Source organism: Mycotypha africana, assembly GCF_025528875.1.
Source record: "Mycotypha africana strain NRRL 2978 chromosome Unknown BDF20scaffold_7, whole genome shotgun sequence".
Classification (NCBI taxonomy): domain Eukaryota; kingdom Fungi; phylum Mucoromycota; class Mucoromycetes; order Mucorales; family Mycotyphaceae; genus Mycotypha; species Mycotypha africana.
The window spans coordinates 18,123-32,574 of record NW_026515731.1 but is presented as its reverse complement, the minus strand read 5'-3'; the positions used below and the strand labels follow the sequence as shown (position 1 = coordinate 32,574).

The 14,452-nt window shown below is 38.4% G+C and overlaps 5 protein-coding genes across 5 annotated transcripts; 3 read left to right on the top strand and 2 right to left on the bottom strand.

Moving 5' to 3' along the window:
- Positions 1 to 1,306: 1,306 nt before the first annotated feature.
- Positions 1,307 to 1,543, bottom strand: BDF20DRAFT_822380 (Homeodomain-like protein; the record flags this gene model as incomplete). Its single annotated transcript, XM_053077689.1, has 1 exon — positions 1,307 to 1,543. A coding segment is annotated over one exon (237 nt), but the record flags the coding sequence as incomplete, so codon positions are not given.
- A 332-nt stretch (positions 1,544 to 1,875) lies between these two features.
- On the top strand, positions 1,876 to 3,102 carry BDF20DRAFT_836474 (uncharacterized protein; the record flags this gene model as incomplete). Its single annotated transcript, XM_053078959.1, has 5 exons — positions 1,876 to 1,942; positions 2,035 to 2,117; positions 2,374 to 2,595; positions 2,713 to 2,778; positions 3,022 to 3,102. The coding sequence occupies 5 exons, from the start codon at positions 1,876 to 1,878 to the stop codon at positions 3,100 to 3,102; spliced, it is 519 nt and encodes a 172-aa protein (XP_052934513.1).
- A 2,834-nt stretch (positions 3,103 to 5,936) lies between these two features.
- BDF20DRAFT_836473 (uncharacterized protein) lies at positions 5,937 to 8,470 on the top strand (the record flags this gene model as incomplete). Its single annotated transcript, XM_053078958.1, has 2 exons — positions 5,937 to 7,116; positions 7,194 to 8,470. The coding sequence occupies 2 exons, from the start codon at positions 5,937 to 5,939 to the stop codon at positions 8,468 to 8,470; spliced, it is 2,457 nt and encodes an 818-aa protein (XP_052934512.1).
- Positions 8,471 to 9,615: 1,145 nt separating this feature from the next.
- On the top strand, positions 9,616 to 10,495 carry BDF20DRAFT_822570 (Pex12 amino terminal region-domain-containing protein; the record flags this gene model as incomplete). Its single annotated transcript, XM_053077713.1, has 3 exons — positions 9,616 to 9,837; positions 9,913 to 10,060; positions 10,125 to 10,495. The coding sequence occupies 3 exons, from the start codon at positions 9,616 to 9,618 to the stop codon at positions 10,493 to 10,495; spliced, it is 741 nt and encodes a 246-aa protein (XP_052934511.1).
- A 602-nt stretch (positions 10,496 to 11,097) lies between these two features.
- BDF20DRAFT_822073 (transcription initiation factor IID, 18kD subunit-domain-containing protein) lies at positions 11,098 to 11,645 on the bottom strand (the record flags this gene model as incomplete). Its single annotated transcript, XM_053077663.1, has 3 exons — positions 11,098 to 11,280; positions 11,353 to 11,450; positions 11,525 to 11,645. The coding sequence occupies 3 exons, from the start codon at positions 11,643 to 11,645 to the stop codon at positions 11,098 to 11,100; spliced, it is 402 nt and encodes a 133-aa protein (XP_052934510.1).
- Positions 11,646 to 14,452: the final 2,807 nt, after the last annotated feature.

The window sequence follows — 14,452 nt, the reverse complement described above, 5'->3', positions numbered from 1 at the left end:
TGAGAAATAAGGATAATGCTTAAAGTAAAAGTTAAAGAAGAAAAGAAGATATAAGAAATAATAGAAAAGCATCTTTCTGTATGGTTTTCTTTTCATAATAATACAATTCTACAGGCTAAGCCTAACATAAATAGATGAAAAGTATAGTTAGAATGGATGAAACGTTACGGAAAGAGAGTAAATAAGAGTAACTTATGTATACCGTACTATGTGAGAGGTTATCAGATGTTGAATCTCTCTCGATACATGTTAAAGAGTAGTGGTAATGAATGACATATTGTTGCTGATAGATAATTTTCTTGTGGCAATCTTAGGGTAGTTGGCATACGTAAACAATGTATTAACTGGCATATTGTTTTTGTTGATAGTGCGAAAAAGTGGCAGAAGCTCCAATCAATGTGACCGGTGGCAATAGCAAAAGTGAATAATCAAGCATAAGAGGGCCCTAGGGAAACAGTCATTTTCAGCATTGCTAGCTTCGTTAATAGTAGCAGTAGCAATACGCATCGCTTTCAATTATCGGTCTTGATAATTGTGCCGATTGAAGCACAAATGCTTCTGTTCTTTGTATGAAGAAGTCATCGTCTTTTACAAAGCATATTTCTCCATTATCGCTATTGTTGCTGCTACACATTAAAGAAACATCGATTCCACCAGTAGTCAAATGATCCTTTTTAATTGGAAACGGTGTGTTAATTGTTGTTCCACAGTCAGTAGAAAGAAAATTAGCTGATGTATAGACATTTGACATTGTCATTTGTTGTTGTGCAAATGGCATTGTGGTATGTCTTGCAGTATCGTATGAATCAAGCTGCTGCTGCTGTCGTAAGGGCCAGCTTCTCTCTCGGTCCTCCATTATAGGAAGAGGGTGGCCGTAATGTAATTGTTGTTCAGTCATGAACTGCTCATTAAACTCATTGAGGTATGAAATATCAACTGAACGGATTGATGTAGTACTACCACGCTTCAGTAATTTGTGTTGATAAAGGCTATGCCAATATGATGTGTTAGGTGAGGAACATGAGCTGCAAAATGATGAACAAGAAGATGACATAGACGAGGATTGCGAGCGAGAGTGAACCATACCAGCTGAACATAGTATGGGACGAGGTGAGCAATAGCTATTATCTGAGCACTCGTATCCATCCTTTGATCGCGAACATATCATAGCATCGCAAAACTGAGAAGTTCTATTGGCACGGACATCATCGACAGTATAATGTGAAAAACATTGTTGGTGCTGAGGACTACTACTATGATACTTTACATTTGTCACCGTTTTTGTACCCTTTTTTGACCGATACTGCTTTTTTTCTTTAGCTCTTCTATTCTGAAACCATATTTGAATACTTCTAGGCGACATAGACAAGCGTTCTGATAATAGAAACCGAATTTTGGCGGTGGGTTTTGAGTATATTTGAAAAACTTGCTCAAGGGCGTTGGTCTGTTCTTGGGTTGTACGCTTGCGGCGCTTAATCTTGAAAGGATCATAAAAATTCAAATGAAAGTTATCTGTCTGCTTCGGTGTTGATTTCCATATCATTGTAGTGGTTGTTGGTATTTGATCTAGTCTAGATGTGGTGTTGCCTTGACAATGGCAGTTATCATGGCAGATAACATCAGCATTGTGCTTAATGCTATTGCATTGATGTTTATGGCTGTCATGCATAATATACGAGGACTCGTTTTCGTTGCAAAATATCGAGAGATATAGAAGCAACAATCCCTATCAGATTCTTACCAGCTTTGATTTTTTGTGAGTTTCAGTATAGTCCTTTTGAGAATAAGTGTAAAATGGCTCAGCTGTTTTGAAGAGCAGGGCAATTAACGAGCAAGTATAAATAATAAGACAATAGAAAAGGGAAGAAGAGAATAATGGAAGAGTTTGCAAATTTTGCTGATAGGATAGTTAAGATGGAGGAGATAAGCTGCTTTCATAAAAGTAATTTAGTACTAAGTGTCGGAATTGCAGCAGTGTCCTTATCTTATTTTTTTTTTGTTTTTGAGAAGAATGTTAAGGAAACTCAAAATAAGGGGTATGGAGTATATTCCGGGGTAACAGCGCATTAAGAGCTATTTGTTCACAAGCATTATATGCATTCCAATACAGTAATGGTGTAAGAATAGGAAGATAATGCGAATTAGTTAATCGAAATCAGGTTCATTGATTCTTATTTAGGAGGAAGGGAGCTGACTATATTTTGATTATTGTATTCAGTAAGGTTCTTTTCGTATAATTTAAAGCGAGGTTAAAAGCTGCTAAGATAATGTAAATGCCTGCCTTGCGACAAGAATGCCAACGAATAACTTACAAAAAGCGCGGTAAATTCAAAAGGTATTGTTTAAATTGAAAATACTGTATGAAATGTATAGAATTGGAAGGTATCGGAAGGCGATTCTGGACGTTCATTAAGAAGCAGGATATTACCGTGTACATGGATATGCGAAGAACTCTTACCTTTGTGTTGGGCTTTGCTTATAAGAATTTACAACTTCTATTCACCTTCCGTTTTCATTGGATTATTAACGTGGTCCGTATTAAATTTTAATGCCTCTTTACTGAAGCCTAATGCTTATAAGCTTCCCAATAATTTTGTATAGGAGGGAAAGCATACAGAGCATCCGCTGCCTTCTGCATGACCTTCTTGTACTCAAGCGTTCGACATATTCTTACTGTCAACATCTTTCTGCATAACAATCATAATGCAATAGCAAGTTGAATATTTCCATTTTAAAGCTATAATAGGAGATGCGTCGTTTGGGGGTATCATCGGAAAAGTAAAGCAAACAAGCCCGAGCTATCAACAAAGCTTTAAAATCTCTTAGGTTCTTACCAATTTGTTTAATGGTGTCTCGATTTGATTCTATCACTTGACATCAATATCGCTTACATTTTAACGATAACATAAGCATGCATTTATGCCTATGAACGTTGAACCAACCAATGAGTATTTATGGGTCAGACACTTAAGTAGAGAAGTGTTAATTTTTTCAGTTTCAATAATATATTGCTTTTGAAAGTGCAAGTATGAAGCACTTCAGTATAGCAAATTGAGTCTTCAGAACAACCAACAATATTTCTGTTACTTACGTGGATACTGAATACAGCATTACCGTATTCTCTATATAAGTGCACAGTTCAGACAAGCACTTGCATCGAGATGATACTTTGAGATCTACGTAGAAAATTTTGCGGGAAATAAGCAAGTATTTACACTTCGGCGTTACTGTTCTGATTCTTTTTACTATGGCCACAGTTGAAGTGTCCTCAGAGTCTCAGATCACTTCTTGAATGAGACTCACTTGCTCAGCAGGGAGAAAAAAAGAAGGTAAGGGTTGGTCTAACTGGTACAAACATTCTTTGACCAATTATGACCTCTGACAACGCAAAAAATAAAATAAAGACCACAGCGGCAAAAGGTACTAAAGCTCACAGCAATGAGTGCACACTGCTATTTGATTTCACAAAGTAGTACATGAAAATTGTTTCAAACTTTCCATTACACAACTTAAGGATCATTGAATGAAGCGGGACGACTGGATCCAATCTATACATGTGTCGCGCTCTATTACTGAGAATAATACTAAAGAGCAAAAGCGCAACAGTATGATATTGCAAAGTGCCACATATACATGCACGTTTTACAATACAAAAAGCAGAGCATATCTTATACTACCGTGATTATCACGCATTTATCATCAACCCGTCTTTTATAATTTCTTATTTGCTATTGAATAGAGAAGTCTCCATCTTCTCTGCCAGGCGTTATAGTTGTATTTGTCTGTTTAGAGTGTAAATAAATGACTAATGTTTTACGTGGAAATAAAGGGTAAATTCCACAAGATAACAAAAATGTATGATCATCAACAACTGTATTTATTTCAAAAAAATTACTTTTATAAAAGTCAGCCACTACATGAACACTATAGATGAAACTTTTGGAAGATGTGTATGGCATCCTCCAAGAAGAGCAATAAATCAAAATATGACTTGTCAGTACTGTTAGGAAAAGTTTTTGATGGCTCAAATTCGAGAAAATAGAATAATAGGGCGCGTGTAAAGACACGCTACAGTGATAGAATCTTTTTGTATCGTACTTCAGGTGAGGGAAGGTTGGTTGCGTGTTTTATACAGTGACTCGTCAGTTTAAATGTTTACAATATTGCATCAGGACGCTATGTCAGAGATACTCCGAAAATCAAATCACGCCACAACAGTGAAATGCATCCCTAAATTATGCTTTCTTGCTTCAAACGAATACATACTGTAACCTTAAAACACGAATAGAAAATAAAAATGTTATATTCTCGACGAAAACTAAAGGCAGATGATCGTTTCCTTAATTGATTGACATGCTCACTTAAATAAACGATCATATAATTTCTACTTTACCTCGTATGATAATCTGTATAATACAACATCTCAAGTTTCAATTTTTTGCTCGCACTCGCTGAGACGCAGATTACAGGCTAGTCGACCGCCAGATATACCGTTATCAAAATGGTTACTCTCTCGTACAGTAAATTCTATTGCTTGCCGAACATCAATTTGGAGCTGTTATTCTCCTTATCGAAAAAAAAATCTATAACTAAATATTCATGTTTGTGCGCCTTGACATATCTGTTAAAGCGGTAACAAGTTAGCGCAGATTCCGTTGATACTTTGCTAAAGTTTATTTGAAAGTTTGAAGAAAAGCTGCGTTTATACTTTTCTTTTTGTAATTATTCCTCGAATCAGCCCTTTATCGGTAGAGAAGTAACGTATTGACGTCCGTTTACAGCTTGCATTCCTTATTGCTCCTCCATTCTTATGATTCCTTGACTTTCTATGTATTTGGATACCGCACTGATTGGCGTACAGTGACTCGGTCTTCCCATTTACCTTTCCTTTTTTGTAAAGTCAATAAATTGGTGATAAGGCTTACATTCAAGCCATTCCCCTGACGATCGTTTTTTTTTTTTTTTTTTTTTTTTTTTTGTACTAGCTGAGTTTTTTTTTTGTAATTTTAGAACGTGCTAACCTTCTTAAAATAACACACTTGATTTTTGTGTGCCTGCGAAGATTTTAGATGAATAAGCGTACTCATCAAAAATATATTACAGCACGCGTGTGAAGTGAAAGCTAACAATATATTGTCTGAGGAAGCTATTTATTCATGATGTTGACGAGGAACATTTCGTTGCAAAGAAGCTCTTATGTTCGAGAACGAAAAGTTTAAAAACAGCAGTTCAGTAACTGCTTGATGGTAATTGGACATATGCGTTGCTTTTGAGCACAATAAAAGTCAGCAGACAAAAATTAGTTCCTGACTTTTTTCCCTTGGTAAATCTGATTCGCTGATTAACGAAGTCAGTAGGTGAGATCGAAGGATTGGGTAATGTCGTTTTAGGGCAGGGGAGGGGATTCCTAATGTTAATAGCTGTGATTCGCTGAGTCTTTAACATAAGCGCATAATTCGACGGAAAGAAAGAAATCAGATAAAGCTAAAACGCTAAGATTTTCGTTGGGATGAAGGTTAAAACGTGGCAGAAAGACTCTCAGTATTTTAAGGGGCTTCTGATCGTGCACTTCTACCATGCATTAGCGCGATAAGTAGATTCTTTTAGAAAGGCCATATATATAGGCTGAACACAAAAGTAGAAAAAGGTTAGAGAAAACATCAACGTTATCGCTGACGGGAGCTAGAATTTGCTACCACCTACTCTTTGTGAAAGGTCAAAAAGGAATTTCGTATTTTCTCCTAATGATAATTCTAACTATTTTTTTTTTTTTTTTTTTTGGAACTCGAAAAAAAGCTTGTTTTCATGTTTTCTTTGCTTTTCCTGGTAAAATAATTTATCTACGATCCCCTAACTCTTTTACAGTAGTCTCTATTTACAGTAATCCGTCCTTTCCTTAAAAATCATTCACTCATTTTCTCTGATCCCAAACTACCATGACATCTTCTCTAGAACAACAACGCCCTGTTTGGCCACAGCATCATCAACAGCATCAGCCAGCGCAACAGCAATTGACCCACAGTCAAAGTGATGTTTCTCTGCCTGTCAACTCATTATCTTCATTATCACCTCATCAGGATCAATTAATGCCTGCAACTCCCATGAATACAGACACTTCGACATCCAACACTGGGAGTGACCCCTCGAAAGGTACTCAACACACATCACAATCGGAACAGCAACAGCAGGCGCCTGTTCGTAAAAGAACAAGAGCTACTGCTGATCAGCTTTCTGTTCTTGAAGATACTTTCGCTGTTAATGTGAGCCCAAATTCAAAGCTCCGTAAACAACTTGCGGAACAACTCAACATGAGTGAGAGATCCATTCAAATCTGGTTTCAAAATAGACGAGCCAAAGTCAAGCACATGCAAAAGCGAGCTCAAATGCAAATGCATCAAGCAACGCTGCGTGCTCAATTATATCATCATCAGCAGCAGCAGCAATATAGCAACTACTATACCAATGAGTATTATCATTCATATCCACCACCCCATCATTTTCCACCCTTTCATCAACAACATCATTATCTGTATCCTTATCAGTACCAGCATGGGCGTAATGTGACAGTACCTCATCAACAGCCAATAGCGTCTAATACTATACCTGTATCCAGAGCTCAAAGTGTAGATGTTATAGCTCATAAGCATCCGCACCAACAACGTCCCTACCACCCACCCATATATCCCCATCCTACGTCAGGGCCTCATTCTATAAATGCTACTTCAACATCACACCTTCCTTCTCAACAGCTTATTGCACCTGCTATGTTTGTACATCAGCGGTCACAACAGCTTGCATGGCAAAGTAATCCTGTCTCGAACATATCTTTGACTAGGCAAAGCATGCCTCCACAAATATACGATATTGCCATGAATTTAGATTTTCCTGATTATATTGGCACACCTACTCCACCACCAAGGACGCATTCTGTCACTTCTGCTCCTATCATTACTAATGATCCCAATATACCCACTCTAATTTCTGTTCCAGATGCTGGACCTACTGCTATGCTCACTTCGACATTGAAACAATCTTCCATGCCGCCACTTTCTGTTGAGGAAGATACTAACTCTGAAAAATTTACATCATCAGTATTAAAGAGCTCTTCCTCACCAGGTAATATATTGCCTCAAATTGCAAATTCTTTCCGCGTCTTCTTTGTTCTAATGACTCAAAAACTTTCTTACATACAGAAATTATCAGAATGGAACAACTTCCAACAATAGATCCTTCAACTTTGTTAATGAAAGCAGCTATTAGTGGAGAAGAAACAACACAGCAGCTCACAGAGTCTACCACCGCAGAGGTCAAAACCAACGACACAGTGGAAGACATTCATCACAATGAAAGACATACACATCACTCCAATGAAGAACCTGCTTCTGAGCCTGCTTCTTGTCACACCATTGAAAACGAAAAGCCTGATTCAAATATTTCTGGAGAAATACATTTAGCAAAAAATCAGCAGGAACAGACACTCAACACGATCGTAACATCTAATGGACCAGAAGAAGAGCCGAAAGACTTGTATCTCAGTGCAACGACACTCACAGTTGGAACCTGGCACCGACTAAAAAGCGTATTACAAAATTTAGATTCTGCATCCACTACATCCATTATTCCTACTGCTGACCTTGTTTGTGTCTATTGTCCGGATAAAAAATTGTTTGCTTGGCATGTAATCGATAGTGGTTGTCACTTCAAAATGGAAATCTCCCAAGAAGCTATTTCGAGCATTGAGTTTATTGCTCTTAGCCATCAGCAACAACAGTCTCCATCTATTGCCCAAATTCATTTCGATATAAGCGAACCTCCTTTATTTTACATGGAGTCAAGTATTCAACAACAGCAACAACAACAGCAACCGAAAAGGCTAGATTTGAGCCAACAAAGAAAGGCTAAAAAGAAAAAGATGAACACAACTGGTGCCGATGAACAATCAGAAGCAGCTTCTTCTGATGAACCAACAGCAACATCAACAACTATCACCACACCTGTTTGGGTACAATGTTCCGACTTCACTGAAGGTAAACAAGCTTCTCGTTATTTCAGGCACACTATTCAGGGTGATGCTTATTGTTTAAAACGGGAGATCATGGCGCTAATAAATAATCATGAAGAGACAAGACGATTTGTTCACTTCACTGACCCAATTGCGTCCAGCTCTTCAATACCATCTATTCACGCTGTTCCTCTGAATTACATGTATTCACAACAGCAGCAACAGCAGCAGCCGTTAATAGTTGATGCTCATCAACGAAGTGAGTTTTATCTCTCAAATACGCCTTTTTACAATGATAGCATGCTATTACCTAGTAATAATAGTACCATCTCTGATTTTCCAAGTGGTATTGTTGATCTGACAACGAACACAAGCAATCCTAGTCTTTCCAACAATAATAGCGATGCTACGTTGACATATTGGACTGACGCTAACATAAACAGTACCTGTGATCTCTTCATGGACTAAACAGTCTGCTATATTCTTGATTTCATTTGTTACTCATTATGTTATTTCTTTGCCGTCGCTTCTGAAGCTTTTTAAGCATAGAGGAACATTAATAACATAATGTTGTTTTGGGAAATTTCTGACCTCATTTTTGCAAGTTTCACATATTCAAAGTCTAATAGAACATTTCGTAACTTTAGAATAAATAAACGCTTTTTTCTTTTTTTGTAATCCTGTTATAAGCACTATATTCTGGACAGAAATTCATCATGAAAATGACTCAAAGCGCAGCCTTTGAAAATATACTGAATTGTGAAATGGCTCGATAACAGCATTTGGTCTTACATCTTAGCAAAACATAAATTATAAAGGCTGTGGTCTTTGCAAAAATCGTGATGCAATCGTTGTCATTCTACACCGACAGAGAAGTATTTATCATATTCTTGGCTGAAAAGTACTTTTCGTATCCTAAAGCTTGTTTGTTTCTTCTTTTTTTTTCAGAAGTCAATTTTACCGTTTATTTCTTATTATCCTCTTCTATTAAGAGGTCTTTCGCAACTTCGTCCTGGCCTTTTGGAAGGTAGCATATAATAATGCTGTAAAGTATTCGGTAAGAAAAACAAATATAAGAGGGAAAAAGAGACCAATTTAACAGTAGTGGAAGTGCTTAATGCGACAAATTAGACAAGAGCCCTGACAAAGAATTAAATAATTGGATGTTCGGTGTCGACGCTACTGCGGTCAAACCTCATTTTAGATGTTGTATGATGACTTCAGATCAGCAAATTATCCAGAACAAGTTGCTTGAGTTCCGAAACGATGTATGATTGCTTCCTTATAACGACAAAAACAAATAGTGATATCAAACTAAAAAAACTGATGTAAAAATTGTTAAATCCATTTACAATAACATTGTGAGCTGCTAGTGATCCGCTCTTAAAAATTGATTCATTCTTGATGAAATATCATTTCTACTATTCAATTTTCCACCACAAAACTGCTTTTCATCATTTAAAACTGCCTCTGAGAACACTGTTAAGTTATGAATATTTTTTTAATCTCCAAATCTAGCAAATTGTGTAAAACTGTAAATATGGGGGTTAATTCAAATTAAATTATCCACCTCTTTCTTTTGCGCTCCTCTTTTCATATAACGATTACTGCCTATGTTTCGATCTTCTTCAAATTTGACAACCAATGAGCCCGAGTGGAAGACTAACTGGAATGAGGTTCAACCGACCTTACAGAAAGTTCGTCGATCGTTAGCTTCTATGAGAACCTCTTCCATAAAAGTGATGAGGGTTAGTCAGCTTGATTCTGACATCCTGGACGTTGAACTATTCGATATTCTAAAGGAACAACTTTGGAGTGCTCTCTCTCTGTTTAAAGTAAAGTTATGAGAATTTAGTTTTGCCTTTACATTTTTGTGTGCCTTTTGAACTGATTATGTTCCATTATAATAGCCTACAATAAAAGAACGCTTTGAACCAGAGCTACTTGGTTTATTAAATTTGATATTGTTCAAACTATCTGTTTACGACTCCTCAGCGACTTATGGTGCTCAACTACAAAACCTGCAATATAGAAATGAGCAAAAGCATGGAGGGGCATGTAAGATAGAGTCGTATTACCGCACATCACTGTACGCTAATGCGTTCTTTTTCTCTGTCTTTAGTGGAATCAATTGCAAAAAATGCTGCTTTGACAAAAACACAAAAAATCTTATACGGTCTATTTGCAGTAGGTGGTCAATACGTCTGGACACGGTTGAATCGATATATTACATCTGAAGGATGGGGAGAATTAGAGGAGTTTGATCCCAGGAATAAGATCTATCGTGTTTTACAAACAGGGGAAAAGTATTGGAAAGCCTTTTCCTTACTGAACTTTTTGATCTTTTTACGTAACGGAAAATACCGTACGTTAATAGATCGCGTATTGCGAATGAGATTAGTATATGCCAAAAAATCAATGAATCGGCAAGTCAGTTTCGAGTTTCTCAACAGACAAATGGTTTGGCATGCCTTCACTGTAAAGTATAACTGAATGTTTTTCGTAGAGAAGACAATGAGGTGCCATATCTAACCCTTCTTTTATTCAAGGAATTCTTACTGTTTTTGGTCCCGTTGATCAATATCGAAAAGCTGAAACTGAAATTGATGCGTACACTGTTGCCCAAGTCATATCTTGTAGCATCAAAGGGACTAGATCAATTGCCTTCTCATCAATGTGCAATTTGCCATGAAAACAGTAACAATACGGCTGAAGCTACCACATCAGTATCCGCGCTACAGCAACAAGATTTAACAGTCCATAACCCTTACGAAACAGAATGTGGGCATAAATATTGTTATTATTGTATACAGAGTAAACTTGCCATTTTTGGTGACGAGTGGCCTTGTTTACGTTGTGGAGAAAAAGTGACGGAAATACATAAATATATTGAAAAAGATGATAGTTCAGATGTGGATAATAAGCAAATTCTAAATAGATGAGGATGTTTACACTAATGCTGAAATGCTTGGAAATAAATAGACAGAATGATAAAACTGGTAGTGATGTGGCATACATGATTCAACAGAGTCGGAAATGTAGCCTTCTACGGCTTACTTCCGATACATACTGTAAGCTAAGGTATCGAAACCATATTAACCGTCATCTGCTTCCATTTCTTTCTCATCAAATACTTGTTTGGCTCTTCTAATGTCTTCACTCATGTACAATAATTCCTCAACACGAGCCAACTTCTTGGCATCATTCCGCAAGACAAATTTAAAATCTTCAACTTTAACTTTACCACGGTTCTCCGCGACTTTAGAGGCTTTTTGACACTTTAAACAAGTCAAAATATTTTGGTTAAGCTGTTGAGAATGCGAAAGTCTACAGTCATTGAGTAAACTTACCATGTCGACAATGTAATCGATGACTAAATCGTCTAATACTGCAATTGAATCCGCAGCTGGATTGAGTACATCTCCGAAGCCATACATCAACAGTTTTACTAAAAGTAGGACAAGAAGACTCTTAGAAAGCCATTACAATAGTTGTTCTTCCTGCTCATTGCAAAATACATACAGTCTCTGGAGAACATTCCTTTTCGGACGGTCTTTCTTCTACCTGGTCCAACGCCAGGCTCACGATGTTCTTTTGCTTCTTTCGTATCTCGAGCTTCTTTTCCTTCTTTATTGTCACTCATGTTGCGCGAATTATAAGGTATATTTAAGAACTGAATACAAAAAGATTAAACAACTATCGAAGAAGAGCGCTTGAAGCCAGAGTTAGTTAACCTCTGCAGGAATAATCTGCTCGCCGCACAGCGGACACTCTGCTATTTTTTTATTTTTTTTGCATTTAATCCACGAACTTTATTAGAAGTGACTGGAAAAGAATTATAGATGATATATAGCAATAAAAGAAAAAGGCATAAACTGTAAAACTACTGAAAAAACCATTAAATGTATACTACGAGCTCGTACGGAGTGTTCTGAAGCAAACCTCGTCTTGGTAGACGGCACGAACTCCTGCTAGGGACTAAGAGATGCGATCAAAATGGCACCGCCAGTGATAGTTTCCACATACTTAAAAGTATCAAACCAACCTGGACGATTGTGTAGTCAGGCAGAAGAGTTAACAATATATGCCAAATGCCGGTAGGTGTGGCAGGAAAAGATATAATTTTATTTTCCTGCAGTGTCATGATCCAAAATTGCCATATAGGTGGACAACCAACGAAAAAATGAAAACCATCCTCAGGGGAGTCTTTGCAATGGTGGCAAAGAGGTGAGTCAGCAATGACAGGATTGATAGAAAACAGCCAAGCTCTGTACCAATGCAATTATGCCATAAACGCCATCATGGAGTTAGCACTGCATGAGGGATTGAGAGTGACCATAACCGATTCCATTGAGCCGGAGGCCGATACCAAAGAGGAAACACTTGGGGAATCCGAGGAGGGTCACTAAAAACGGAATAATCAGGATGCCAGTAGCGTACCAAGCGATAGCCGTAATACGGTGGTCTTCTTCTGAGAACCAGAAGGTACCACCAATGGGACATATCAGGCAACCATGAGGTGCTGTAAGATACATTGAGCCATCGTGAAGTGGGCGTAGGAGCAGCAGCCGGAGAGGAGCCCGGACATCAATCAATCGGTTCTGGATAAAAGGAAGCCATTGTATTACACCTTGGGAAAGCAAGCTAGGAATCCTTTTCAACTTCGGATAGTTCTGAAAATACTTATACCCTAGCGTGTAGAAGCAGTTAGTTATCGAAGACCAAAGTAGAACAGTAGAGACGATTAAATGCGGTGGGAGGCTATTGAGATCCATGGGTAAGGGGCATACAAACTTGGGGGAACGCTGTAATGCACTACGAAGGGGAAAATCAGCAATCCAGCGGTCATGCCATGAGGATGAAAGAGATAAAGAAGGAAGTCTCATCAGCAGTGAACATAGGTGGATCGTATTCGGAAGGAAGCGAAAGGATGAACGATAAGTGGCAGTCGATAAAATTCATGGTAGTAAGGACAACTGACCAGTATACACTTGGATACAATGGGCCAGTAATGGAGAGACAAAACCAGTTGATGAAGGGGGCTGTAGGAGGCGCTGAACATACAAGATGAAGAGCGAAATGTTGTTTGCGCAGATCCACTAAGCCTAAACCACCGAAACGTTTAGGTGAGCATAAGCGCTCCCACGATGGAGCAGGCCAGAAAGGAACCACAAAAAACCGGACAATACTACGAAGCTTATCAAGCCAATCCACCGGAACAACTACAACACGCAGGAGATGCCACAACTTACTAAGTATCAAGGAATTAGCAACTAGTGAGACACCCCGGACGGACAATCCTCGTTGTTTTAGGAGGTTACAGTGACGGACTATTTTCAGTTCTAGGAAGCTAAATTGTGTTTTAGTTGAGCATTGGTTGAGAAGAGAGGATAGCCTAGATATCTGACAGCAGATGGATTTTCAGCTGTATGAAAGGAGATAGACTCCTGATTGGCATTGTGGAGCCATGCTGTATGTGGATGACCAGAGAGGGAAACAATTTCTGTTTTTGTCAAATTGACGCGGGCATTACTAGCGTTACCATAGACTGTAAGGAGATCTTTCAAAACACGCCATTCCGTAGGTGTAGTCAAAAAAACCTCTAAATCATCCGCATAGCTCAAGAATTTGAAACGAGGGGGATGTTACCAGTCAAACAATGGCTGTGGTTCAAAACGTAGGAGTTGTCCATATCGACTAGAAAGGGCGGAGATTGAGAGCAGTGAAACGCCTTCGATGTCAGGGCTCGACAAAATGGTACGTAGTAAGGGTTCGAAAGCTAAATTGAACAACAGTGGTGATAAGAGGCCTCCCTGCCGGAGGCCACGTTGTTGGCGAACGGAAGCACTTAACCATCCATTGATGTTAAGGGATATTTCTGTGTCAAAAAATAGGCTAGATAAACAGGATACGAGGGAAGCAGGAAATCCGAAGTGCTTCATAACCATCTGGAGTTAGGTAGGATGTACTCGGTCATATGCTTTTTCTTAATCAACAAGGACAGCAACAGCAGGGTGAGACATACCACAATGGCTATAATGTGACATTATATTTGGTTAACCCACTCATTATCCGAGATTAGTCGGTGCGGTAAAAAGTCGGTCTGATAGCGATTAATCAGCTGTGGTAAAACGACATTGAACCTATTAGCTAATAGTTTTGTGAAAATCTTCGCATCAGTGTTGATCATCGATAGAGGTCGCCAGTTCTGTAAGAGTTCAGGGTCTCCCTTTTTGTACAGTAAGACCATCCGAGTCTGTTTCCAGGTGGCTGGGAAAACATTTTTAAAAGCGTCCGTATACACTTGAAGGAAGAGTTGCTTAAAGCCCGGAATGTTCCAGGAAAGCAGATAGCGGTACACCTCATACGGTATGCCATCTAAACCAGGACTTTTTCGTGAGGCAAGTGGTTAACTATAGAAATAAGTTCTTCTAATGTGGGCGGTGCTGT